At 54.6% G+C, this 27,787-nt stretch overlaps 1 protein-coding gene across 1 annotated transcript; it reads right to left on the bottom strand.

Annotated features, from left to right (window-relative positions):
- Window positions 1-247: 247 nt before the first annotated feature.
- On the bottom strand, window positions 248-27,787 carry VWA5B1 (von Willebrand factor A domain containing 5B1). The gene is made up of 22 exons (XM_017832053.1): window positions 27,662-27,787; window positions 22,311-22,481; window positions 21,930-22,076; window positions 21,354-21,576; window positions 21,027-21,169; window positions 20,648-20,779; window positions 20,280-20,404; window positions 17,104-17,280; window positions 13,962-14,072; window positions 13,277-13,479; window positions 11,431-11,545; window positions 9,688-9,873; window positions 9,241-9,436; window positions 8,126-8,313; window positions 5,684-5,903; window positions 5,232-5,540; window positions 4,540-4,677; window positions 3,854-3,979; window positions 3,279-3,353; window positions 2,826-2,895; window positions 2,489-2,612; window positions 248-2,269 (listed from the first exon to the last, which is right to left on the bottom strand). The coding sequence occupies exons 2-22, from the start codon at window positions 22,447-22,449 to the stop codon at window positions 1,508-1,510; spliced, it is 3,909 nt and encodes a 1,302-aa protein (XP_017687542.1). The 5' UTR covers window positions 22,450-22,481; window positions 27,662-27,787; the 3' UTR covers window positions 248-1,507.

Raw genomic sequence — 27,787 nt, 5'->3', positions numbered from 1 at the left:
CAGCTCCTCAAAACCCAAAGGAAGCACCTTCCACTTTGAAATCCAGATCTAAACTCAAGCACTGAATTAAGATGGGGTTTTTTTGGGGGGGGGTATTTTGTTGCACAGCCACACAACGATCCAGCCAGCTGAGGTGTCCCCAGGGAAACCCACCAAGAACCTGCCCCAAAAGAAAGGACTCACACTGGGAAGTCAAGCAGGCTGTGATTTACTGGGACAACAACACTTCTGCAACAGAGAACACGACTGTGCTGAGGCACCTGGCCAGCAAACCTGCAGCACCATTGAGCATCACCAGCTGGGGACCTGGAGAGGTGACACCAGAGCAGAGACTGGAGGGATCCTCCTGAGGACCCTGAAGAGCTGACACTGAGAACAGAGACCAGAGGGATCCTCCTTGGGACCCCGGAGAGGTGACACCACAGCAGAGAGTTTGTTCATGGTCCTGGGAACCCAGGAGAGGTGACACCAGAGCAGAGACTGGAGGGATCTGCCTGGAGACCCTGGAGAGCTGACACTGAGAGCAGAGACCAGAGGGAAGCTCCTGGGGACCCCAGAGAGGTGACACCAAGCGCAGAGACCAGAGGGGTACTCGGGGTCCCCACTGTCCCTCCCATCTGCTCCCCAGACATGCAGACACAAGACAGAAGCCTGGTGGGACATGGCAAGGCTGCTCCATGCCAAGGAAAGGAGGGAAAGGCAGCAGGTTTTGGATGGGCTCCACGGGCATTGCAGCCATGCCAGAGACAGAGACGTGTGATTCCCTCCATAGGCACTTGATCCTTCAACCCCAGGTGCCCCTGCTCTGCCTGTGAAGCTTTGAAGGCACACATTGGCTGCAAGGGGTCTCACAAGCTCCCTCTGGGGCTGCAGGGGGGCTGAGGGAGCCCAGCACCGTGTGGATGGGATGGGGTTTGGTCCCACTCTCCCTCTGGCTCAGCTTGTTGGTGCGTGGCTGGGCTTGATCCTCCTGGCTGTGACAGCAGGGCTGCTGTTCAGATGGTCATTCCCAGCCCAGATTCCCTTTGATCCATGTGATGAGCATGTTGTCAGATGTTAATCTTCCCTGGAAGCCATCTGAGATGGTAGGAGCCAGTCAGGAGCCTCAGGAGAGCAGGGACTCAGGGCTGGGGGGCTGCAGCAGGGGCTTGGCAGCAATTTGGGACTGGGAAGAGGCAGCCAAGCACGGACAGGGCAAGTGGAGTAGGCAGCAAGATCTGCTCTGGGAACCAGAAGGAACCAGGATCAGAGGAAACTGCTGGAGCTGGAAGTGCTGCTCCAGCTGAAAATAAATAGCAAGAGCAGCTGAAGGTTCCCTCCCAGGGCAAAACTCCGACTGCTGAGTGCAGGATGGAGCCTGGACTGCTCCATTCACAGGGTTTGCTCTAATAAGCACACATAGCCCTGCAGCAGAGGAGCTCCTTGAAGGCTTGGAGGTGTTTCCTTAAGGTTTGATCCCTGCTCCTGCACCCTCAGTAATCCACCCAAGCCTCCCTCCTCACCCTCTCTACACACTGCCTGGGTTGTAGCACAGCAGGTTGAACTCCAGGTTTTCATCCCAGTGCCGGAGGAGCACGAAGAGCTGCTGGGCTGCAGCTTTCACTGTGGCCAGGCTGGATCCCTCCGGGAAGTCCTGCCCGCTCAGCCACAGGCTGGCTTTGGCAGCCACCAGCTCCCACTCGATGAAGTAGGAGGCTGAGCTGTGCTCCAGCCAGGCCAGGGCCACCGCCGTGGCCCAGAGCATCCCCTCGGGCTCCGTCTGCTGCTGCAGCTCCACGTGGAGGAGCAGTGCCTGCACCTCAGAGCCGTCTGCCTCCGAGCCCCAGCCGCTGTCGGCTTCCCACTCGGCCGAGCCCAGCGTGCCCTCCGGGGAGGAGAAGCGGCGGATGGTGATGGCCGGGGGGGGCAGTTCCTTCTCGGCTGTCAGGGCTCTGGAGATGCTCTCCACCGCGCTGCCCGAGGAGTGCCGGAGGCGCCCGGTGTCCTCCGTGTGGCTGCCGGGGCCTTCCAGCACCACCCCCCGAGCGGTGTCTCTGCTGGTGGGACTCTTCCCGTGCCCTTCGGGGACCAGGAGCTGCTGGCTGGAGCCGAAGTTTTTGTGTTCCATGGAGGGACTGGTCTTCTTGGTGTTGTAGGAGCTGGAGGGGCTGAGGGACAGGCGGTGGCAGGTGAAGGGTGATGTCCACTTCAGCTTCTCCATGGGGATGTTGACGGCACTGCAGAAGGCTGAGTTCAGGAGAAAGGCACCACAGGCCAGCTGCAGGGACACCTGCAAGGGATGGTGGGCACACAGGGAAGCTCTGAGGTACCAACCACTTGTGGGAAGTTCAGGGAAAAGGTGTGGATGGGTGGAGCAGCTCTCTGTCTCTGAGCAGACCACTGGACATGGTTGTCAGAGACAGCAAGAGGAAAGATCCGGGGGCATCCTCCCTCTGCTCCCCTGCAATGACCACGCAACCCCAACAAGACCCAGGAAGGAGCTGCTCACCAGGGGAAGGTAGTTCATGCTCTCATTGTCACCCTCAGAGCTGGCTTTGCTCCCTCTGTTTGGAGATTTACTCATGAACCCTTTGGCAGCTCGAACCAGCAGCCTGGTTTTATTGAGGGTCAGCCTGAGGAGGATAAAAAGGTGACTGTAACCTCCATGCTCCTCCTGATTCCCACCCTCTCCTCCAAAAGCCCTCCCCGGTCTCCAGACACTGGCATCATGCTGGGTCCCAGCTCTGGCTGCTGTCCCTGGACGTCCTTTCTCTCTCCCCCTCACTTGTGTTCACTTCAGACCCAGGGAGGTAAAAGGCACCTGCTAAGGCTGAGCTGGTCCATACCTGGCAGCAAAAAGCCTCTCGATGGATTTTTGGGCTTGTGCAGAGGAAGCAGACACGCTCTGGAGTGGCCCTGGGAAGAAACAGAGCTGGGGGTAAATGATGTGCTACAGGAGGGAGAAAGGGAGCACAGTGTCCTGGGACATGGGCAGGCTTGTCCATCTGCTGAGTCTTTGGCAAAATCCTTCCCCTCCCCTTGCCTCATTTTTCCTGTGTGGATAATAAAACTCCCACACCTCTTAAAAATGAGCCTGGGGGAGATTTATACCAACAGCTGCATCAGGTTCCATCCTTTGTACCCCAAAAAGAGTCAGGTCTTGTGTTCACAAGCCTAAATGGGTCGTAAAGTTTTATAAAACCCCCCAAAACTCAGCAAAATATTTGGTCAAGAGCCCAAATATCCAAGAGGACTTGATGCAGCTGCACCCTGGCAAGTGCCACCAGCTCTCTTCCTACCTTCAGGGAGACGGCAACGCTCCCAGGCAGAGGAGGGAGGGGTGCTGGAGGGGGACAGGCTGCTCTCCTCGGCATCTGGAATGGAGGAACCACATCAGGAACACCACCCAGCCGAAACCCCTGTCGTGCCCCCGCTGCGGTGGCCGCGGCACCGCCGCTCTCCCTCCCCACGGCATCATCGGGGCAACGAGCCTCATCGGGGCCACGTCAACTCAGCTGCAGCTCTGACAGTGCCAGACAAGGTCCAATCCAACTCGTCTTCATTAGTGGAGGATTTGGTGACAAGCAAGTGTCTCGCATCCCCTTGCCTCTAATTACGCCCGTTTCATCCCCCGTGTTATCTCTGTTACGGCTGCCAATTAACTTCCAAGGATTGTCAGCAGCATGACCTGTGATTTCAGGGTTTCAGGGTAAATTGAAGCTTCTTCCCCATTTAAGGAGATGAGCTCCAGCCAGACACGTGTCTGGTGAGCAATGCATCCGAAGAAGGAGGCAGAATTAAAAAAGACCAGAGATGTTCCAAACCACTGAGATCTGTAACACCAGGAAGGAGACAAAACCCCAGGGAATCTTACTCGTGCTGTAAAATCTATTGTCTCCATTCTGGCCACAAGCTGACTGGGGACGTCCAGGGGAAAGGCCACGGTGCTTTCTGTTTCCTGAGCTCAGGCTCCTCTGGTTGCCTTGCTTGGATGCTGCCCCTTGGCACGAGAGGAGGGAATGGCTGGGGTTAGAGAGGGACTGGCACACACACGATGGCAACAAAACCCGCAGGATGATGCGTTTGGTCAGGAGCTGTAGTGACAGGACAAGGGGGAATGGCTTCAAACCAACAGAGAGCAGGTTTAGATTAGGTATTAGGAAGGAATTCCTCCCTGTGAGGGTGGTGAGGCCCTGGAACAGGGTGCCCAGAGAAGCTGTGGCTGCCCCATCCCTGGAAGTGTCCAAGGCCAGGTTGGACAGGGCTTGGAGCAACCTGGGCTAGTGGGAGGTGTCCCTGCCCATGGCAGGGGGTGGGATTGATGATCTTCAAGGTCCTTTCCAACCAGACCATTCTGTGGTTCTCTGGGCATCTTTGGGCATCCAGGCCTAAGAGTGGACCTTTTCCCTGGCCGTGGGAAGAGGTTCTTACCACCAAGAGCTCAGCCATGGCCTCGGGTATGTAGTCTGGTGCAGCACTGAGCTGTGGCTTCACAGGGTTTACCCTGAGCCAGGTTTCTCAGTGACACTCTCCCTCCCAGGACGTTTCACACCACGTTACCTGTGTGGGTGTACTGGACCAGGGTGGGCAGGTAGGAGCTCGTGCTCAGGTCCACTGGCACAAACGCCGTGTACTTGCTGATGACATTACAGGCCTTGCTGGTGTGGACAGCGTTGAGCTGGTACCGCCGCCCGGACCCTGCCAGGGAGGGACACCAGGCTCAGAGTCCAGGCCACACCTTGAACCCAGCTCCCAGACCCAGCAGAGACTGTATCCCTGTACTGCTCTAAACTCTGCCTAAAATGCTTCTTCTGCTCTTATTTTACGTGCCCAGATACACTTCATGGAGGAGAAGTTTGACAAGACCCAGGGATGTCCAGCCCAGAGCACTGATGTGTGGCTGCTGCTGGATCCTCAGAGTTTGATGCCTCCTCCCAGCTCCTTAAAAATAACCTCGCTACCTGATGCATGAAGCAGAGGAATCGTAGAATCATGGAATATACCGAGTTGGAAGGGACCCACAAGGATCATTGAGCCCCGCTCCTGAGGAGTGTGAAGGAGCACAAGCTCAGGCGTGCTGATGTGCAGAAGCAGGAGAAAAACACAAGGCAGCTGGAGGGAGCTATCATTTGGGAGCTGTGTGAGACATTCCCTAATATTTCACCACTTCCAGCTCTTGCTTTAATTCCTGAGGCTGCTGGAAAGCCCCCCAGATGCCGGGCAGGGTGTGCCTGCAGCCAGCACTGTGTTACCGTGCTCGATTTCACACTCCTTCTCGGCGAGCTGCTCAAAGTCCCGGATGACCGACTTGGCTGCCAGGTGGTGGAAGGTCTCACTCCACAGGTCTGTGTCCCCGTTCCCCTGGCTCTCCCGCTCCCGGAGGAGAGGGCGGATATCAAAGGGAACTTCCCACTGCACGGGCTCGTTGTTCCTCAGCCCCTTCACCACCGCCTTGCAGAGGGTCCTGGGGGAGCCGCAGGCAGCGCTGATGTCCAGGTCCTGTGGCTCCCATTCAGAGGAGGTCTCCGTCTCGAATGTGAGGGATGGATGCTGGGCAGACTCTGCGGAGAGGGGAGAGGCAGATCATTAATCACATCCCCGGGAGCTGAATTCCCCACTGCCACCAGGAAACCATAATTAATCCTCCCTAATTTTCGCCCGGTGGCACGCAGCGCAACGCCAGCCCTTCTGCTCCGCCAGTTACCCGGGTCCCCAGGGCTCCGGCTGTCCGACGAGGACCGCAGGCTCACACTGGCATCAAGTGCTTCAAAGCCCCTTCCTGGAGTCTGCTGCAGCCCGTCCAGCACTGGCGGGGAGTTGGCGTCGTGGCAGAAGGACACACAGCCGTGGTGGAGCAGGGATGGGCGCCTGGCACCTGTGCCACGGATCCTGGTGGCAGAGCCATGAGGGCTGGCTGGGAAGGGCTGAGAGCAGAGCAGATGTTAGGGCTGGATCAGCTGCAGCTGATGGCAGGATCTGCTCTGTTCTCTCTGATCCCTGGCATGGACCTGCTCTGTCCTCCCTGGTCCTTGCATAGACCTGCTCTGTCCTCCCTGATCCCTGCATAGACCTGCTCTGTCCTCCCTAGTCCTTGCATGGACCTGCTCTGTCCTCCCTGGTCCTTGCATAGACCTGCTCTGTCCTTCCTGGTCCTTGCATGGACCTGCTCTGTCCTCCCTGATCCCTGCATGGACCTGCTCTGTCCCTTCTGATCCCACCTGCTCCCTGCCCGACCCCAGCATGGGATGCCATCCTGCACACACACAAGTCCTTCCCTCTCTGCCCACCCCTGGCTGGAATTCGTGCCCAGAGCCCTCCATCAGACCTGCAGTGTGTCCGTCCCCAAGGGACCCTGGCCCCAGGGGCTCCTTCCCCAGACATGCAGAAGGTGAAATATGATTTTCATCCCTCCAGACATTTTAATGACTTCACTTGGGAACCAAAGGAAAGAAGAGAGACAGAAAGATCAAGGACCAGTTGCTTAGTAACGAAAGGAGAGAGGAGCAGGGGATGGGAGAAGGGAATTTTTATCTTTTTTTTTTTTTTTTAATGAGTCTATTTCTCCACTTTCAGGAGACATGAATCCCCCACTCCAGCACCTCTGGTGTCACATCCCACACAGATGTTCCCCTCTGCAAGCTCTGGGTTTTATTCTTGTCCCCAGGGCTGTGGGAAGGTCCCCTAAAACTGACAGACTCTGTTTTCCTAGCACAACCCCAGTGATGGACGGAGATGGTAGAAAGTGGTGGACCTCCATGCTGGATGAAAGAATATTTTCTCTGGATGATACATGACCTCCATCACCACATAATTTTTGGTGCTCTATGAGTCCACCAGCAAAAATGGGAGGCTGACAGCTCCAGGAGCTACTTACCAAGCTAATATTGAGATATTTAAAAGCAAACTGCTCAAAGAAGCCCCTGCCAGACCCTTTCCATTCAAAACCTGCTCCTTCTCCTGCCTGAGCTCTCCTCCCAGCCAGAGGAAGCCAGCTGGGAATAGAGCTGGGGGTTTAGGCTGCCCATTGCTGGCACTGACCTTTCCTTCCCAGCACGGTGCGTGTGGAGGTGAGCTGAGGGCTTGCCTTCACACCCCCGAAAATGTCAAGCCCTGGCAGCAGGACTGGGAGCTGGGAGAGCTGCTGGGAGCCCTGGCAGCAGGAGGGAGAGCAAAAGCAGGCCGAATTTAATGAAGAGCAGGATGGATGCTGTTAACCATTTGCTGCCCTCCAGAGGGGAGTCGTTTCCATCCCTGCCCTCGCACTGAGCGTCCCATGAGCAGGAGGATGCTCTGTGGACCTTTCCAGTACAGGGAAGATTACTGGTACCCCTAAAACCTACCACTGCTCACGTTCACCACCCTCCCTGCTGCAGCTGGAAGGCAGAGGTCTCATCCCTCCCTGTGGAGCACTGGCCCTGCTTCCCCTTCACCCCCTGATCTCACCTCCCACCCCTCTCCCAGCGATCTCTAACCTGCAGCATAAGGGAAAAGAAAGCCCCAAACATCCCTCACTCTGAGTTTCCATGGGAACTAAAAGTGCTGCTGGTCTTTCCAGCCCTGCAGATGCTGATTGCAGAGCAGAGCATCCCAGTGATGCCAAGGATGGGAGAAAACCATCCCCACCCTTCCCATAGATCAGTTGTAAAATCTTCCCAAATTCCACCTGCTGTGGGCAGGGGACATAACCCTGTTCAGCAGATGTATCATCACACAGGTCCACATCTCACCCTAAAGCTGCATAAGGCTGTGGATCCAGCTGGGAATCTGTTTTGGCACTGAGTTCCTTTTCCCTGCAAGGCACAGAAGTGCCACAGCCTTGCAGTGAGTTTGAATCCCAAATTGCAGGGAGATAAGAAGGAGCAGAGGAGCAGCAAGGTGAAGCACAGGCCACTCAGGGTGAGGGGAGAGGAATTTAGCAGGGCAAAGCTGGGCTCCCACGGGGAGGGACTGCTGTGGGATATCAGGATGGCACTTTGCTCTCTGCTTGGCTCGTTTCCCACATGTGACATGCTGCAGAACTGTATCTATTATCTATATCTATATTTTAGGATTAGTGTGAGCCACACCCTTTCCCTGGCTCTGATAGTTTCCTGCTGCTCCTTGCTGGCTTCCACCTGCAGGTAAACCCTCTCCAGGGATCACCTACCTGGAAATCCACCTGCCAGGGGTCGGGGCTGACCTGCTGCAGGTCCTGCAGGTGGGTTTTCCGAAGGGGGTTTTTCACCAGGGCTGTGCTGGGATCACTGGCCGTGGGCACCTTCCTGCCAGGCTTGTGGTCAGCGATTTGGGTGGTGCTGTATGCTCGTCTCCTGGAGGAACCCTTCACATCCATTCCTGAATGTGGGAGAGAGGATCAGCTCTGCTCCAGAGCGGGATCAGCCGGTGCCATCCCCCCTTGGCTCATGGTGGGAGGCAGGGGGCCCACCCCAGGGTCCTCCCGGGACTGAGGGGGCCACCCTCAGCCCTGCAAAGTTTTAATGAAACCACAAAAGGAAATGGGAACACTCAAAATTCCTGTGGATGTTGAGAGAGCAGGTTGGGGAGGTTTCGTCTGAGCAGTTTTCAGACAGAAGAAGCCTGACTGCATTTCCCCAAGCCTCCCTGGAGAAGACAAAGGGTTTACTAATGAAATTTAATTAGTGCAGACATTCTCCTGTCAGAGCAAGAGTAAAATTTGCCTTGGAAAGACATGATTTCTCATTGCTTTTGACAAGTTTGAGGGGATGCACAGCACAGCTCCTCTCAAAATATAAGGGAATAACATCCCGTGAGTAACAAAGGTTTCCCCAGCTGCTTTATGCCAAATGCTGCTGACACAAACACCCACTCAAACCACGGTGGGGAGGGGGGACACCCTGGGGACAGGGCTTGGGATCCATTCCCCCCCTGTCCTGACTGGGAAGATGTTTTGCAGGTGCAGGGATGCTCTAGCAGAGCTACCCATTTGCTCACTGCACTCCTTCACACACTTCTTGGGAAGCTTGTAAATAATTATGTGGTCAAAGCCAAAGCTTTGAAAATCTCCAGGGTATCCAGCTCTCCAGGGCTTCCCTTGATTTCCTGACAGGTTTGGATAAAACATCCAAACCAAACAGACTCGCTCAAGCCCCAGGAGATCTGTCATCCCTCCTGCAAACTCCTCTGGCTCTTTGTAGCTGAAGACACTTATTTATCAGGGAAGCAAATCTGGGAAGCAGCGACAGGAGCTTGATTAGGGAGACAGGGCCATCACACCCACGCGTGTACAGAGGGAACTCTGACCCGTGTCCGTGTCCGACTCTCCCCCGGGATCTCTGCCCACCCCCCGGTGGTCGGGGGAGCGCTCGGCAGGGCAGGAGCCCTCCGAGTCTCTGGAGTGATTCCAGCTGTCCACGTCTGCTCCCTCCTCCTGGGAGTGAAAGAAGACAGAGCTGCCCGACTCCTGGGAACGCATCGTGCTGTAACACCGCCGCTTGTCCTGTGGGAAAGCAGAGAGAGGGAACAGGTCCCACCAGCGCATCCATCAGCCAGATCCCAGCCCCTGGGCACCAGCACCCTTATCCACTACTGCTCCCCAAAGTCTCATCCACCACCTCTCTTAAGGACAGGGTCAGGAAGAAGGAAACACCTCCTGGCCATGTGCAGAGCTGAGACACTCGTGTACACAGACCCCAACACCCCTCACCTCCAGGGCAGCCCCACACTCGTGGGACAGCCCCATGGACTCACGGATCTGGGGTTGGAGAGGTACAGGGAGGTATCACAGATGACGCCATAGCCAACCAAGTGGTCACCAGGGAAGAGGCAGCTGGTGCTGACAGGGGAAACCAAGACCTTGGTGCTCTCGGGGAAGACCCACTCCACGGACACGTCGCTCAGGACCGGCGCCATCGCCTTCTTCAGACACCTGATCATCTGAGGCAGGGAGCAGAGGGGAGAGGGGAAACAAGCAGCTGCATGCTGTGTGTGCCATGGTGCACCTGCTGTGTGCTGCAGGGAAGGGGAAGATTTCTTCAAACAAATCCATCAACTGATTGCTACCCTCTCCTGGCAGCCTGCTCCCTCTTACTCTACTCCATGCCCCTCCCAGCACCCCCAGCCCCTCAGCACGGTCACACTTGGCAGTGCTGGGTTCATGGTTGGACTCAACGATCTTACAGGTCTTTTCCTACCTAGATGACTTTGTGATTCCATGGTTCTTTACCAGGGGTAGGTATTGATGGAACACGGGGCTCATCCTGCATGTGCTGCCGGCTCAGAGCAAGGTGGGAGCTTGTGGCCAGAAGTATCTTGCAGCATCCCCTGCTCCCACCCAGCACCCAGGAAAAGCTGTTGATCTTCACTTGTCCAAGCCCCATCCCTGTCCCGAGCCATGGCATTCACACGCAGAGTGACAGCACCAATATTTTTGGAACAGCTCCTTGCTGGCACAAGCCACTGCCGGAGATCAGCAATGCTCTGCCAGTCATACATGTGGAGAAGACCAACATCCGTGAATAGCTCATGGACAAACCTATCAGGGAGCCATCCACATGAGCTTCTCTGCACACCAGGGGAAGTGAACACCGGATTTTGAGGCAGAACAGCTCGAATATTCCCTGTTGTTCCTTGTTTTTTTTTCACAGGCTTGGGAAGACACACAAGGCTGTGCTTTATAAGGCCATTAATTGATGCCTCAGACTGCTGAAGGCACAGAGCTGCACAGCCTGCAAAGCTCTTATTAATAGCTCGATAAAAACCCTCTCTCTTCACTGTCTTTGCTTTTAATTTACATCAGAAATGTTGATGCCATTCTGTCTTACAGAGCTTTTTGTGTGCTCCAGGTTCCTGCAGACGTGGGGGTTGCTGAACTCCTCATTTTCAAATCAAGAAGGCAGGAGCTGGCTTTTTAGAGATATTTAGGAGCTAAAGACCCAATTCCCTCTGGGTCTAGTCATGCAGCGGGCGACAAGCTGGGCACTGTGCTTTCACCAGGGGACAGAGCTGAATTCGAGGCACATGGATTTGCTCTTCACGGGGAGAGTGGAAATGAGCAGGCTTTAAAGCCGGCTTAATGTGCAAAGCTATCGCGGCGCATTCCTCTCCCTCAAACCCCGGGTCCTTCTCGCCTGAGCAAAGCCCGGGCTGAGCCTGACTTCAAAACTAATTGGCTGCTCTGATGCCGGTCCCTCTGCCCTCGCCGGTGTGTGAGGCAGCAGCCGCCTTTGAAGCCAGAGCTGCTGTATCGCGGCTATCGCGTTTCCCCAGCCCCACGCAGAGGGTAAACACACCCTCCCACTCCCTCCGACAGCCGGAGATGGAGATGCTCCTTCATCCCCTCCCGCCTCGCCCACCTGCTGCCGGGGGGGGGAGGTGGAAAGGCAGCACCAGGGATGGGGAATAAACCCGCTATGAGCCGTGGCCTCCCCCCTCGCTGAACCAGAGCATCGTTAGAGCCTCCTGGGGCGGTCCCTGGGGAGTGAGGGGTTGTACCTTGGGCTGCAGCCTCTCTCCCTCCGCCAGGAACTCGGCAGTGCCCCTGGACACGGCAGCCAGACCCCGGACCAGCCTCCTGCAGGCGTTTGGCCCGATGCCGAAGCTGTAGCACCTGCAAAGGGAGAGGGAGAATCAAAATCCAGGGGACAAGACATTTCCCTCAGCCCCACGCACCTCATCCACTCCCTGCAGGCAGAAGATCCCCTCCAGCTTTATCCCGCTGCTATGGCCAGAGGAAATCAAACCAGCTCCTCGTAGAGGTGGCTGGCAGGAGGGTGAGAAACCTTCCAGTGCCTACAGGAACTCCAAAAGAGCTGCAGGGGGACTTTGGATGAGGGCCTGGAGTGACCAGAAAAGGGGGAATGGCTTCAAACTGACAGAGGGCAGGGTTAGAGGGGATATTGGGAAGGAATTCTTCCCTGTGAGGGTGGTGAAGCTGTGACTGCCCTGTCCCTGGAAGTGTCCAAAGCCAGGTTGGACAGGGCTTGGAGCAACCTGGTCTGGTGGAAGGTGTCCCTGCCCATGGCAGGGAGTGGAAGGAGATGAGGTTTAAGGTCCTTTCCCACCAAAACCATTCTGGGATTCTATGAACCACCAGCCCCCTCCTCTCAGCAGACCTCAAACCCCTTCCCCAAAGACCAGCCTTCAGGGGTGACACTCAGGGGCTTCCCAGCAGGACCCCGAGCCCTGCCCTCCTCTGCAAACACAAACAAGCTGCTTTGCTGCCAGTTCACCTCTTTTCCCTGCTGTCTGTGGTCAATAGCACTAAAGATCCAGTAATTATCTCTGCTCACGATCACAATAAACGTTTTCTCAAGGAAGGAGGAGCTGCTCCCCTGACTCCCAGCTCTGTGAATCAGGATTCGGTTTGGGCTGAAGGCTGGAAGTTGAGCTGCAGTCCAGGCAGGAATGGCAGTGCCTGGTGGGGATGGATGTGGCAGGAAGCCAGAAGGATGGGGATGGGTGGGATATGGCATTTGGTCAGGGCAGTGGATCACTGAGAGAGAAACCACCTTCAGCAGCAAATTGCATCCACACGAGGGGCTTTTCTCTTAGGGGGTTTTAATCCTCAGATGGCTGCAAATCCTAGGCCAGCCTCATACCCCTCTCAGATAAGGCTCTGATCTTCTTTTGAGATGGGCCATGCACATGATCCTGCCTTCCAGGGTCACCTGAGACCACACTCTAATGCTGATCACATTTATCCCACGCCTCTGTAAGAGCGAGGGATGGGATGCCCTGTACAGCTGGGAAGCAATTAGACCTCCATGTAGCTAAAAACCCACAGAGCAGCTTCCCTGCTAAGCTGTGAAGTCTGAGGGATGGAAGAGGAATGAGGATTTCTTACATTTTTCTTACGTTTTGTGTCCCTTAAAGAAGCAGAGGAGAAACCAGAACAGCCTGTGATCAGGGCTGGGAAGCCAGGCTGGGAGCTCGAGGCACAAATTAGCTGCTTTTTACATTGCTCCCTTTCAGCACATTCAATTCTGCACAGCCCCATCCTGGAAGCAGCTGGGGCCAGCCCCAGATGTGCTTTAAAAAAAAAATTAAAAACAAAAAAAGGCAAGGAAGATTGTTGGCATGTCAATCTCTCCTAGCAGGAAGCATCAGACAAGAGCTGTGAAGTTGTCAGCTCAATTATCCTGCTTTTGATTGTTTAAAAAGCATCTGAACTTCTGGGATCTGTTCCAAACCCTTTGAGGTTCTCCCATGGCTCACAGCAGCAATCTCTCCTGCCTGTGCCTCTGAAGTGGGGACGTGTGCGAGATGGGGCTGTGTCCAAGGAGAAGCACATCCCTCCCTGTGCCGGGATTGTGGCCCCACGGGGGTGATCCCTCTGTACCTGGTGGAGCAGGAGTGGTTCCTCAGCAGCTCCAGAACCTTCCCCGTGTTGCTGATGGCCCCGTCTGTCAGCAGGAAGAGCAGTCGGGGGTGGCCCCTGTGGATGGGCTGACGGATGACCCACTTCAGAGGGGACAAGATGTTGGTGCTGCCCATATCAGCACGGATTCTCCTGATGCTCTTGCAGGCCAGGGCCAGGCTCTCCTGCCCAAAGGAGCAGTGGAATTGTCAGCACCAGCTCCCTCCAAGCACCAAGGAGCACCTCTGCTGTGGAGACAGGCTGAGGGAGTTGGACTGGGGAAGACAAGGCTCTGGGGAGACTTCAGAGCCCCTTCCAGTACCTAAAGAGGCTCCAAGAGAGCTGGAGAGGGACCTTTTACAAGGGCATGTAGTGACAGAACAAGGGGGAATGGCCTTAAGCTGAAGAAGGGTAGGTTTGGATTAGATATTAGGAAGAAATTCTTCCCTTGAGGGTGAGGAGGCCCTGGCACAGGTTGCCCGGAGGAGCTGTGACTGCCCCATCCCTGGAAGTGTCCAAGGCCAGGTTGGATGGGGCTTGGAGCAACCTGGGCTAGAGGAAGGTGTCCCTGCCCATGGCAGGGGGTGGAATGGGATGAGCTTTAAGGTCCCGTCCAACCTATACCAGTCTGTGAGTCTGTGATTCTGTGAAATGTGGGTTCACCCACCTCACAATAGGCCTGACTGGCAGGAAAGAGGGTCTTAAAGGTGGATCCAAACCCGATGATGTTGAAGAGACACGTTGGCATCAGGCTCTTGAGAATGACCAACAGGGCATCCTGGGGTGGAAAGCAAACAATCATCACCCCAGGACTCTCTCTGGCTGCCACAGCTTCACCAGCAAAAGCTCTGCCTGGAGCCATCCCACCTTATTCCCACCTGCATTTGCCAGAAAACCAACTGTTTCTTTCCCATGCACTGCAACGGGGACGCTGCTCTTTCCGAAGGCCCTGAGTGGTATTTGGGACCCAAAGCGGTGAGGAAAATGGGGAGTCTTTGGGGAAAAAAAAAAAAAAAAAGACCAACAAAGAGCTGAACAAATTTTTGTGTTTGTTTTTAAGGGATTCAATTTGTGCTGGCAACACCGGGTGCTGCAGCACCGAGCTGGTGGGTGAGAAGCAGAGTGGTATTTGGGACCCAAAGCGGTGAGGAAAATGGGGAGTTGGGGAAAAAAAAAAAAAAAAAAAAGACCAACAAAGAGCTGAACAAATTTTTGTGTTTGTTTTTAAGGGATTCAATTTGTGCTGGCAACACCGGGTGCTGCAGCACCGAGCTGGTGGGTGAGAAGCAGAGTGTGAAATTGAGAAGTGCGACACGCAATGCATCTCAATGCCCAAACTTGCAGAAAATAAACAAACAGCTCGAAGTTACACAAAAGGAAAAGCCTCCCCCATCCCCAATTCTCTTGTATTCATAGCTGGCTTCAATTAAAATAGCTGGGAGACAACAGTTTAAAGCTATTTTCTTTACCAGAGGTGGTTATCTAACGTGCCTATTCCTGGGCTTTACATAAGGGAAGAGCAAATTGAATTGTCACAGACATTTGTGATGGTCATGGACAACTCCAGGACAGAGCTTTTGAGAGCAGCAACTGGGCAAGAGCTGCCCAAGATGCTCTTGAGCTTGGAGGAGCAATTATGTGTCAGGAGAGGAAGCCAATTTAAAGCAAAATGTTTATTTAAAGCAAAATGTAAAGCAAAGCGTTCAAGAGCAGCTTGGTTCTTTTTAAATGCTGATCAAGGCAGACTCCTGCCAGTCTGCCGAGGGCAGCAGAAACCCTAGAGCCAGTCCCAGGAGGAGCTGCCAAGGTCAAATGAGCAGGAACAGCCACCTTGTGTTGGCCTGTGCAGTGGCAAAGACCGAGTGACCACAGAGGGTACCCAGAGAACCCGCCTGAGACCACCAGGGACGTGGTGCCAGGTCAGCCCAGCTCCCAGCTCCTGCAAGACTCAGCACGGCAGAGCTGGAGCACTGAAAATCAGGGGAATACAAGAACAGGGCTGCCCTTTAACAAGCTCTGGAGTGCTTTAATCCAAGCTGTTATCTCAAACCTACGAGGGTGTATTTATACCACTGCTCCCAGATGGCTCCTGGGATGCTGGCTCTTCCAGATCTCGACGCTGACATCCCATCTTGGAACTAATTACAAGGGAAAAAAAAATACAAATTTCCAAATGTTTCTGTTAAAGCACTTCCCAAAGCGGGCAACCGATGCCTGGTTGCTGTTTCAGCAACCAGGAAGATTTATTGCTTCTTATGGTAAATATTGATCTTGATCCTGTTGCACTCAATATCTATACGGCAACTCAGTAAGGAGGGATGTTTGCTTCCAGAAAAGTCAATTCCCAGTTATTAGTGCAGTTTTGCCAGCAAGCTCGATGTACCATCACAGCCTGGCTCTTCTCCCTGGCTGCATCAGGATGGGAAAGGGACTGGCTGCAGGGAATTTAAGCCTCTGAACTTTCCACCCCAGCTGCTTTGGCCAGATGCCCTCCTGCTCCACTTGAGCCATCCCATCTCATCCCTTTGTGCATCCCTGTGGCTGCACAGCTCCAAGCCCTGTCACCTCACTCATCCAGCCATCTGAGGATGATGCAGAAGTTTCCATCAAGCAAAACCCACCCAAACCCACTAAGAAGAGCCCTTCCTTGCGAGGGGCTTTTGTTTGCAAGTGACAAACAAGGATGGGAGACTCAAAAGAAGGACAGTGGGTTTCTCCCTTGAGGCATCTCCTCTGAAATTTCCACTGTCTCCAACGAAATATATTTTCTTTTTTCTGTTCTTACAGCACTTCTGCAGTGGGAGTCCCAGCTCAGGACCTCCCAGAGAAGGGGTCTGTCCCTGCAAGGGTCTCCATCCCCATGGGACAAACCAGCTTTCATGGAGTCTGCAGAGACTGTGGTGCCCTAACCCAGCCATGCTGTGAGCTGGAAGGCAAAAATCTGGAATGGGGCAGAGATTCCCAGATTCCTAAAGGTCCTGAGGGAAGGGGGTACAACTCAGAGATATCCTGATCCCCTTGGGAATAGCCTCCCTGTCCCAGGGGACCTGCTGCAGCCATCCTCAGGCTCCCCAGCATCCCAATCCTTGTTGCCGGAGGTGTCTGTCCTCCAGCAGTTCCCATGGAAACCAGAGACAGATGGGAAAGGAGATGTGTTAAAAGATGGACAAGCTCAAGAAGTGGGTCTGTGTGAAGCTCATGAGGTTGAACAGACCAAGTGCACGGTCCTGCACTGGGGTTGGTGCGGGATAAAGGGTCACATCTGACAGGGGAACCTCAGACCCACAAAACATCTTGACAAAGCCTTTCTCCAGGCCCCTTTTTATCCAGAGGTCTCAGCACATCTCCCATAACCCTCCACCAGGCTGCTGCTGTTGATTTGTGTCTGGAAAAGGGATGTTTCATGGGGTGCAAGAGGTGCCCCTCAGCAAAACATCTCCTAACGCATGGTCAGCACGTCGCTCCCCTTGGAGCACCCTGGAGGGTTGTCCCCTAGACAGAAATCACCCAAAGCCCTCCTGGAGACAGGGAGAACTGGAGAAGGGATGCACAAAACATGCCAGCAAGAGAGGGAAAGAAAACAACTTTGCATTTGATGTGCTGATAGGAAGATGAGGAAGAGAACAGGAAAATGAGCTTCGAGCTTTGCTGCAGGTACCTGACAAGCCCCATGGTTGAGATGACTAAAGCTACAGCGTATAATTACCCCCCATCCCCTCATAATGAACACTCCTCAGCACTCAGCACCCCCACTGCTCTCTAAAATTCATCCTTTGTTGACATGCAGGTGCTTCCCCTCCCGCAGGTACCTTGACACGGTTGATGTTCCCGCTGCTCATGCTCCTGCTCCGGTCTATGAGGAAGATAAACTCGCCTTGGGCATTCTGAAGGCCTGGCTGAACAGTCCTCAAGTCAGGGCAGAAGTTGAGCATGATGATGGGGTGGTGGAGGATGTCCTTGTTCAGCCGCTTCCTGATGATTTCTGTCTGCAAGAAGGAAGGACAAAGATCAAGAGGTTGATTTTTCTGCCCCATTTCACTTGCACTAGAATCAGAGTAGGGCTGTGTGCCTGCAAATGTAAGTGTGTGGCCTTCTGCAGGCCAGAATCTGCTTGTTCTGGCCTCAGAGGTGACAACACCAAGGCTCAGGGTGCACTGAAGTTGTTCTGTTCGTACCTCCAGGGGAGCTGCTCCGTGGGTAAATGGAATTCCTGCCTCCTCAGTTGCTCAGGGGACAACAGCTGGCAGAAAGCCTAAATCAGGGCCCATGGCACGTACAAAAGCATTCACCATCCCTGGAAATGTTCAAAGCCAGGTTGGACAGGGCTTGGAGCAATATGGTCTGGTGGAAGTTGTCTTTGCCTATGGGGGGGTGGTGGTGGAATGGGATTGTCTTTAAGGTCCCTTTCCACCCAAACCATTCTGGAATTCTACAGAGCAGCTGCACGCTCGGATGAGAACCTGGAGGAGAAATCAAAAGACCTGGCCCTACGCAGCACCTTGCAAAACCAACTCTGCAAACATTTCATTAGATCCTTCCCGAGAACCTGGTTCATTAGCCCAGCCTCGCATCCCACCGAGGCACACCGGAGTTTTTCCTCCATGGTCACTCACTAATGAAGCAAGAGATACAGCTGGTGTGCTGTGTTCACTGCTTCAGTTCATTCCTGCTGCCTCTGGTTTGCTGCTTTTTCTGCCCAGCTCTTTTATCACTTTTCTTTGTAGGGACTGAAAGGCTTTGGAGAGTCAAACCGGTCATTGTGGCCACCGTTCAATGGAACCCGCATGATCTGTCTCTGCACTGCACACAGCTCTAATGGCTCTGCATTTTCCCTCCTTCTATTTCAAGTATTCATGACAAATGGGATAAAATTAAACTGGTGGAAACACCTCGTGATGGGTTTATAATGTGCTATTACATGTGTATCAAGCTGTCGTGGGTTCACGGCCTCAGCTGCTCTCGAGGGAGCTCGGCCACCCCACATCACCCCTGGGTCTGAGGGTGCAAACACGCTCCACAACAACAGCTCAGTCCTCAGCTTTTTTTATTTGCCTGTTTTCTCCTCTTTCTGACTGCTCTTCTCCTTGGTTTCACCGGCAGTTAATCAGACCCCAGATAACCAGGTTTGTTTTCCCTGGCCATGAGTCATATTCCTCGATCTACGACCCAACGACCAACCTTTATTTTATGTAACTCGCTAACTCAAGAGTCCCTGTGGATCAACACTTGCAAGAGCTCTGCTTTCAGCTCTGCTGCCCCAGTGCTGCTGCTCTGACCCTGTGAAAAGACGGGTCTCACTCACAGGAACAAGCACCTCGCTGCCACCTCAGCTCTCGCTCGTCCTCTCGTACTTTGGAGTATAAATTAATCAGACATGGGGAAATCAAAGAGCTTTTTCTATCCTCATTTTCCTTCAGCCATATGTCATCATTTCTGGTTTATCACATTTCAGACCAGGGGGATCCTTGCTGCCTTTGTCCAAGGACTGAATTGTGGTCCTAACCTACCTACAGCACTCCCTCCGATGCTCTTGGAGATCCATGACATAAAATCCCTGTGTGCTTGGGCTAAGCCCATATTTTGGGATTTCTCACTGACTTTGGAGGGAATTTAACAGGCAAGCCTTTAGAAAACAGCTTCAGAGCTGCTCCTACAAGTCAACCAGAAAGAAGACATCTCCTCCTCACCTCTCTTTCGTTCCCCTCCACCCATTATCCAATTACAGTAAACTAATCAGATCATATTGAGGAGAGTTGATTCCAGTGTGCATCCATCCCCACCACCCTGCAGCTGACAGCATCCAAGCCTTTTGCACAACAAACCAGAGGAGGAAAATTAATTATCATCTACTGCTGAAATTTCTGGGCTAATTTAATTTAAGCTGAGAGGTGCCCAGTGTCCTGCTCTGAGCAGCAATTCCAGTCCATCATCCACTCCAGACATTTTGGGCATTTCCTCTGCTCCCTACAGTTGTTTCCCAGCCCTCTTGAGGAACAGATGGGTTTCCTGCAGGGAAATGATCCCCCCTTAGATAATTTGACGTGCTAAAGACAGAGGAATAATTAGGGAGCATCCAAGGCGTAGCGTGGGAGTTCCAGCTCGTTCCACACTCAACACAATTAGAGGAGCACACGCAGCCCCAGCCCTGTGAGAGGGAGTGGAGGGCAAAGGGAAGGAGAGGAAGGTTGACAGGTTTCTGGTGACAGAAGAAGTCACAGGAGCACAGGGAGCCATCCCTGCAGCAGGTCCAGGATTTCTGCCAAGCAGGGCCCAGGATCAGGCATGTGGAGAAGGAGATTAGGGAGAAATGAGCATCTCTGGGCGCACAGAGAGCTCTGGTGTGTGTAAAACAGGCGCTGACACCTTCAGCCCCAGGCTGTGGTCACACAAGCACAACCTGTGCCTTAGGGGAAGACGCCCACCCTGGAAACTCAGAGGGCCCTGAACTGCTCCCAGACACGCTGAGGTTCTGGGCTGTCACTCATTCCTTCAGAACTGCTGGAAGACAAGGCACAAATCCCAGCGCAGATATTTTTCTCTTTGCTGCTCAGCAGAACAAAGAGAAGTTTCTCCTACCTTGTCTCCAGTTCAGCTCATTATTCCAAGCAAAATCACTTCTTTCTCTCTGACAGATAACCAGAAACAGTAAACATTTACTGAGCAATTAAAAGAATATTTTATTCTGTGTCATTGCAATAATTATAATACCCTTAATGCTATCACAATGCACCTCTCTAATTATGCTATGCTAGACTAGCACTAATTATACACACAATAACCATCTCAGAGCTCCTTCCACACTCAGTTTATCAGCAGCACTGCTGAATTTTCCCCTCTTCCTTCACACAAGCCCCTCTCCGAAGGAGGATCTTGCAGAGCTTACAGGGACAGTGTAATAAGTGGTGCTGGCAACAAGGAATCATTTGCTAGCTCAGCTCCAGTCCAGGGAAAGCCTCAGCTAACACCTGCAGCTTTTGTTTCTCACCTTTTTCTCGGCACTGGGGTCTTTCTTAGTGCCTTTAATGAAATCATTCTTCCCCTTCAGGTGTCGTTCGTACTCTGCAGGTGTCATGTCACCTTCCTCCATTAAGATGTGAGGCATGTGGGGCTCTGGAAAGGCAAAGAATTGAGTGAAGAACAGCCTTGGCTAAACTTTGCGTTTGGCAGAGATGCAGCCTGGGAAAACAGCAACATCTTTGAGCTTGGGGAGCACTGAATACCTTGAGAGAGTCTGGAATTACCTCCTAAGGAAGCCTAACCCTGACAATATTCACAAAACCAGCGCTAACCCAGCTACGGACGAGGATCCCAGGAAGGGGCAAGACCAGCAGGGAGGAAGCAGAGCCCACCTACCGCTGGGATGGATGAGGATCTCCACGGGTCTGTCGAAGGTGTGTTTGTTGGCCAGGGTGATCACGATGCTCCTGGCGGAGCGAGCCGAGGGGTCGGCGTCTGCTCGGATCTCATGGGTGGGGCTCTCGACGCCTGCCCAGGAAAACCAAGGTGCCGTTGGGGTTTGAGGGTTGGGAAGACCAGGGAGAAGAGATGACAGGGCGGCAGAGGACAGGAACCCGTGTTGGCATCAGCCCTGTGCTGGTAAATCCACCTCAGCAGAGCTAACTTGTCAAAATAGATCCCACACTGAGGGGCAGTGAAGGAGGAAGAGTGTGGATGTTGCCTTGAGGAGGTGATAGACCATCCCAGTGCAGCAGGATGGCACTGGTGTTCCTACCTGCCAGCAGGCACGGCCCCCGAATCTCCAGGTGGAAGCTGAACTCGTACTCGAAGGGGTTGGTGTCCTCACTCTCCAGCAGCTGAGCCAGGCAGAACCTGCTCCCTTGATCCGGGCTCCCTGATCCACAGTGCTGCTTGTCCCTGCCAGTGAGATGAGCCCAAATAAACCCTGTGAACAAGTTCTATCCCCCCAGGATAGAGGTTTGCCAGAGGAAGAGCTTGCAGCAGCTCTCCAGCCTCCCAGAGTGACAACAAAGTCCTCCTTGGCCAGACCTGCATCCCCCTGGATCAGTCCCAGCCAGAGCCCACCCATGGTTTTCCGTACGTTTGGAGCTGGTGGCTGGAAGGGCTGCTGGCATTCTCCAGGCTGGGCTGGGGGACCCTGGGGACACACACAGCTGGCAGAAGGACCCTCACAGCCCCACTGGGAGTAGTCTGCAGCTCAGAGGAGGTGCTGATGAAGATGGAGATGCTTTCCAGGGGAGGAATCATGCCCAGGTTAGCCACAAAAACAATCCTCTCCAGGTCCTCATCCATCAGGATCCTTCCTGCACAGAGACAGGACCACACCAGGAAGACATGGGGACACAACAGTGGAAAACATTCCCCCCATCTCTGGATCAAACACCCAAAGCAGCCCCCACTGCACACATCAGCATTGTCTTAAGAGCCCCAGCCTTCTGCATCACTCCTTTGGCTGCCCAGAAGCAGCAGTGCTTTCCAAAACAGATAAGACTGACATTTCTGGCAGGGACACAAGCACCACAACGACTCAGCCTTTCACAAGGAGCCCCCTCGATGCCACGGCATATGCCAGCCAGCCGCCCCCTGCCACCACCTCCCATTCCTCTTGCCATCCTTTTCTCCCCCATATTCCCTAAAACACCCTCCACCTCCTCACCTCTTCCACTGGGGAGGCTGCAGCTGTCCAAGTAGGTGTCATCTATCTTGGCTTTGTCTTTGATCTGCACCGTCACCACGCGCCGGGACACGGCCGCCTCGAAGCCCACGACGGCCGTGCCCTCATCCAAGGGGAACACAAAGAGACCTGCCAGCCAGGAGGGGCTTTAGCAACACCAGCTGCTTCCCTGGACCCACCAGCCAGCACCCTCTCGGCACTTCCCAGGGATTTTTCACACCTAAAAAATCGCAGTCTCGGACATAATACACTTGGTTGCTCTTCCTACCAGCATCTGAAGGTTTAAGGCATGCACAGAGACCCACCACTGCTACGTGCCTGGCTCTAAAGTTCCCTTCCCAAGCTTTACTCCTTGAAACTTGCCTTCCAAAGCCTGGGGGTCTGGGTTGTGGTAGGTGAGCAGGGCTGTCATCCCGAAGGCGTAGCCGCTGACACAAGATGTCACCTCTGACGCGGTGAGGGGCAGCGGGGAGAGGGTCGCCCAGTTAATCAGCCCTGGCATCTTCCCGGGGGTCTGTCGGTGATGGTGGGGAGCTGGAGAGAGGTGGAAAGGTGAGAGTGAATGAGAAGCACCAAGTGCCCAAAATGTTTGTGTGCCACTGTCACCTCATGTTGTTTTTTTTTAGCAATTCTGAGGACAGAAAGGGGAGTGACGCCGGAGAGGACGAGACCTGGGCTTGGTGGCTCCACTAAGGGGATGGGGACAGAGCAAGACCTTGGTGGGAACACACATGGCAAACCCATTTCCCATTTTCCCATATCCCTGCTGGCACAAGGGATCAAACCTGCCTGGCTGGAGACAAGTGGCTCCAGAGATCCACACTCGTGTATCTCCCCAGCTCTCACGCTGCTGGAGTCTGGGCAGAACAGATTAACATCCTTTTTTTATCCCTCTTCCTCCTCATTATCCATCCAAAATGACAACTTTCTCCAGGATAAGGCTAAGATCCTGAGAGTTTTCCTTTATCCTGTGGGAAGGAAGAGCAGGCAGGCAGAGCCAGGCATCCTCATCCTCGCTGCATTTCGGGGAGGTGCTGCCCCGCATCCACAGATCCTTCCTGCACAGGCTGACTCATCCCACGCTGTGCTCAGCCGAGACATTCAGATGCAAAGTGGCTCCTTCTGCCAATTACATTCCAACTCTTTTCCCCCCGAGCAGGTTTTCCTCTGTTCCAGCTCCTCTCCCCCAAGCCCGAGGGTTTTAAAGGAGACCTTTCAGGTGGCTTTCAGGACCACATCCCGCTCCCCCGGGGCATCGGGAGAAGTTGCTAGGCAGCAGTTCTCCCCGGCTGGCTCTGCAGTGCTTTGTGCAGTGATTTACAAGGCCCAGGAGGAGCCAGAAGCACTGAAATACATCAGTTTCTCATTTCCTACCAGTCCTGCGTTATTAAAAACCACCTTTATATGCAAATGCCACGGAAGACATGAGCAGCAGACATCAAGGCCACGAGCCCCACGAGCACTCGGGCAGGAAAACGGCGTTAAGAGAGGAAAAAGGGAGAGAGGTAGGGAGAGCAAGAAGGGCTGGCTGGGACGGGGGAGAGCAGCCAGGGAAACCGAGCAAAGAAAACAGCAGCAAGGATGGTGATGGAGGGCAGTAATCCCAAGGCACGCCTCTGAATCCCAGCCAACAACCTCTGCCATTCCCGATTTAATCCTCCCCTCCTGCCGCCCTCAAGTGCTGCTCACCCCAGGGGCTGCCCGGGGAGGTCAGGGGATGCATCCCTGGGGTGCATGAGGAGATGCAGGAGCACGTCCAGCTCGGCTGTTCCAACACAGGAGCCCTGGCCTGAGCCAGGGGAGCCCATTCCACACCGGGGTGCTCCAAGCCCTGCCAACAGGGATGTTGTAAAGTCAGGAGCTGTCAAGGCTCCACCTGCTACAGGGTCCCCTCTCTGCAGGACGTGGCAGAGGCCATCAGGACATCGGGAAGTGATTAAATGCCAGGTGGGGCACTTAAGGAGGGGGGGGGGATTACTTTGCCTTAGGGAAGAAAGAAAGGAGGAAATAACAAGGTGAAGATGCTCTCTGTCAGCTTGGCACAACAAGAATTCATTATGGGCTGCCTGAGGCGTGAATTTGGGCTCCAGGAGCTGTGATTTTAGCTCAGAAGCTCCCTTGGCTGCAGAGACTTAGGGCAGAGCTATGGTTGAGATCCAAGCCCCCTCACCTGTGGGAGACTGGGGACATGGCTCCCTTGGGAACCACTCTGCCAGCAGGGATTTCTGCATCACCTGGGCCAGGACAAGCACTAAGGGACCCTTGGTGGGATGCAGAGCCCTGTGCCATGTCCTGTATAAAGCCAACCAGGAGAGTTGCACCTTTCCCACAGATCCCAGGGGTCCAGAGGAGCCTGCAATTAGCCCTGCCTGCTGTGCCAGCCAAAAAAACCAGCCCTACAAGGACAAGGGAGGGCTTGGGGGGCTCTTCCCAGTGAAAACCCTGTGGATGGGGATGCGGCCAGCACAGCCATGGGGCTGCTCTGCACACATCGTGTCACCAACGCCATCAAGTGACGGCAGCATGGAAAAGGAGAGTGGGGAGGCTGGAGTGGGGGAAAGCAGTGGGAGAGCTGGCATCTCTCTCCTGTTTCCCCCAGGAGCCCATCACCAGCCCCCCAGCTGCTCCCCATCCTGCCTTTGCCACTCCAGGACCTGCACTCGGTCTCCACCCAGGTCCCAGGGCTGCACCTTCAGCACTCAGCTGGCAGGACGCTGCATCCCAAAAATTACCACCAGCATCACGGCAGCACAGGGTATCCTTGCACCCACCCAGTCCTCAGGGTGCCCTCTCACTGCCACCAAACGTGCCCTGGGGCAGCCATGGGGTCATCCCACCGACCTGGTCCCAACCCACGGCCTCACACAGCGTCTGGCATCCCAGGGAAAAAGGGAAACCACTGGTAAATACCTTCATCCCCCCCGAATACCCCAGACCTGTAATCTCATCAGCTGGGGAGTAGCTCAGGGCTGGGGACAGATATTGTCCCACGCTCCAGACCTGGCACACCACCGGGATGCTACTGCGTTTCCCTTTTTTTTTTTCCTTCTTTCCTTCCTTTGTAAACACTCTTTCCATGACAATCCACTGCTCTTCCTGGCCACAGAGGAGGGAGCGACGCAGTAACTAACGTGCTCCCCCCACTCCAGGCAATTCCCTCGGCCAATTCCCGCGCCCGCCTGACGGGGAAGGTGCTGATGCTGCTCCGACGTCTGCGGACGGTCCCGCTGACGTGCAGAGTGCGCAGGGCTGGGATCTGGAGCACGGGCTCCAGCCCCTCCACATGGCTGCAGGTCCCTGTCCCAGCAGTGCGAGGCTGGGGCTGAATTTTAAAGGATTGGGTTGGCAAATGCGTTCACGTGCCTGAAAAAGGGGGGGCGATGCCTGGAGCGCTGCTCAGAGCTGCCCTGGGTGTCTGCCTGTGTCTCTGAGCACTGATGTGCCCTCAAAAAAAATCTGTCTGAGCACGTGGAGTAAAGACAGAGGCAGAATAATGCTCCTCTGAGGTGTATTTTCATGTATTGAATAGAAAAACAGAGCAAACTGTGAGCACACAGCCTGGCTTCGGACAGGACCTGACTCCCAGTCGTGCGTTGGGGTCCCAGCAGTGCCACACCACGGGGTCTGTGGCACCTACAGCTGATAACAGGACAGGGACAGCCAAACCAGGAGCTGGAATAAAAGCCAACACAGCCACACCTAGCCCTGCTGCCTGAAGGGCAGATGTCCAGGGGCAGCCCCGGCTGCTTTAGCCCCCCAAGACATGAAGAGCCATGTGAAGCCCAGCCCTGGTGCCACACGTTGCGACAGATGCACTTTTGGGTTGCTGACTCGCTGCCCCGCCCTGCCCTAACCCCTGCCCGGCCCCAAACGGGTTCCCTTGGAGACCGCATCTCCAGGTCCGAGCCAGACCTGGGGCACATCCCCACTGCTCAGCGGGTGCCTGGTTTCCTCCAGCTGGATAAAATATTCCTTCCTCTTCTTCTGTCTCAAGCAACACTGACATCCAGTGGCTGGCCAGGATGACAACAGCCGGAGTGCCCTGTGGAGGTTTACGGGTGGACAGATCCGGACAAGGATGGTGACAAGGTGCCTGTTGCACCACAACCCTCCACCAGCATCCCTGGGCAATCCCCACGGGGAAGAGAATTCCCCCCTGTTTGCAATCCCGAGACAGGAGAAGCCCTGCACCTCCCAAACTTTCAGGGCTTTTAAGTAGAGTCACACTTGGGAATTTTCCCTGGTTTTCAAGGACAGCAGGGCTCAGGGAGAAGATGTGGGCATGCTGCTGAGGGACCCCTGACTTTACCCACCTGACCCACATCATCTGCAGGTCACGACTAAGACATACAGGACCCCTCCAGCTGCTTTCCCCCAAAGCAGGAGGCTCAAACCTGGCCAGGTAACTGGGATCAACCCCCAAAACATCTCCAGGAAGCACCAGGACAAATGGTGTTTTCAAAGCATACACAGCACTCTCCTGTCTGGAAGAGCTAGGGATCCAATGGCAGAGCTGTGGGAACTTCCCAGGAAAAGCTACAGGAGTTTTTCTCCCACCTCCAGTCTCCCCAAACCTCAAACTGCAAGCGGGGTATCACACCTGATGGGGAAAGCAGAAAAACATCCACTGCAGGCCCTGGAAGGATGACAACATGGCCCCCCACTGCCACAGAGGTGACAAAGGTTGCTGGGCAGAGACACACATCCCTTTGGGGTGTCCCCAAGGGCACCCCGAGGCCTTGGATATGGAGATTGGGGGAAGGTTGGGGAGCAGCTGCTCCTGCCAGCACCCAGTGAAAGCAGCTGGGTCCTCGTTCCCGGGGTGATGCAGTGCCAGGTTGGAACGTGACTGACAGCCCTGGCAGAGACAGATTTTGGGATCTGCCAGTCATACCCCTGGCAGATGTCTTGGGCCACCAGCCTGGCCCCAGAGCTGGGTCTCAAGGATGTGGATTCACGTCCCAAGCCCCTTTCTAGAGCTGTCAATCACTCATTTCTGACACAGGGTTTAGATAACCCCTGCCTTGCCAGGCTTGCAGCTGGGGGAAGATCTCTGAGCTGAACCAGAGGGGGGGTGTTAGCCCAGACAACCCTCTGCTGGGCTAAAATTGCCAAACTCCATAACTGGAATGCGTCTGGATCCAAGGAGACACGTAGGGCCCTCAGGAGCAGCACAGCCCTTCCCCATCCATCCCTGCCCTGCCATGCCCCAGCCAACGTGGCAGATACAAGCCAGGTCTTGCTGCTTTGACCCTTACTGTTGAGATCAGCCCCCCTCACCCTGCCAAGGTCAGTCCTCCTTCCCCAAACATTGTGTCCACAGCCAGGATATCCCACCTGGCTGCCCAGGAGAGCAAGAGCCTGTCACCTGCAGCATCACCCCCCCCAATCCATCCCTGTCCTCTGCCTGCAGGGAGATGGAGACAGTCACTACTGATGCCTGCACAATTTTGGGGAGGGAGGGGATGCTCCGGGACTCGCTATCCAGCTGGGAAAAGGCAAGGCTGGGAAGCAGCAGCTTTCAAAGTGTGGGCTTGTGCCTGCAGAAATATTATGACAGGGATCTCTTCAGTGAGCTGCTTTGTGCTGGGATCGTGCACAGCCTTGGGAAGTGACACACACACACACACAGACACACACACGCACCTCACACCCACCCCTGCGGAGCTAAAAAGGTGCAGGAGCAAACGGAGAGTAGCCACTGCTTTTCTTACCTTTCCTGGGAGAGAGGAGGAGGAGGAAGGGAATGGGGGGGTTGGAGCAACTTCACCCACTCTTCCAGCCCCTCTGCGGCCGGGCTGGGGGGGCAGGAGGGACAGGAGGAATCCTGAAGGCGACAG

Source organism: Lepidothrix coronata, unplaced genomic scaffold (genome assembly GCF_001604755.1).
Source record: "Lepidothrix coronata isolate B3197 unplaced genomic scaffold, Lepidothrix_coronata-1.0 Scaffold198, whole genome shotgun sequence".
Classification (NCBI taxonomy): domain Eukaryota; kingdom Metazoa; phylum Chordata; class Aves; order Passeriformes; family Pipridae; genus Lepidothrix; species Lepidothrix coronata.
The sequence above is the reverse complement of the archived record's forward strand: the minus strand, read 5'-3'. Positions and strand labels throughout refer to the sequence as shown.

Bases quoted from the DNA above. Each gene is read 5' to 3' on its own strand.
- VWA5B1 (XM_017832053.1), bottom strand. From the start codon at position 22,449: ATGCCAGGGCTGATTAACTGGGCGACCCTCTCCCCGCTGCCCCTCACC. The intron at 20,405-20,647 runs GTAGGTGGGCTC...TTGCCTTTCCAG, and splicing joins GATCCTCATCCATCCCAGCG to AGCCCCACATGCCTCACATC. The intron at 14,073-17,103 runs GTACCTGCGGGA...TTTCCACCCCAG, and splicing joins GGAACATCAACCGTGTCAAG to GATGCCCTGTTGGTCATTCT.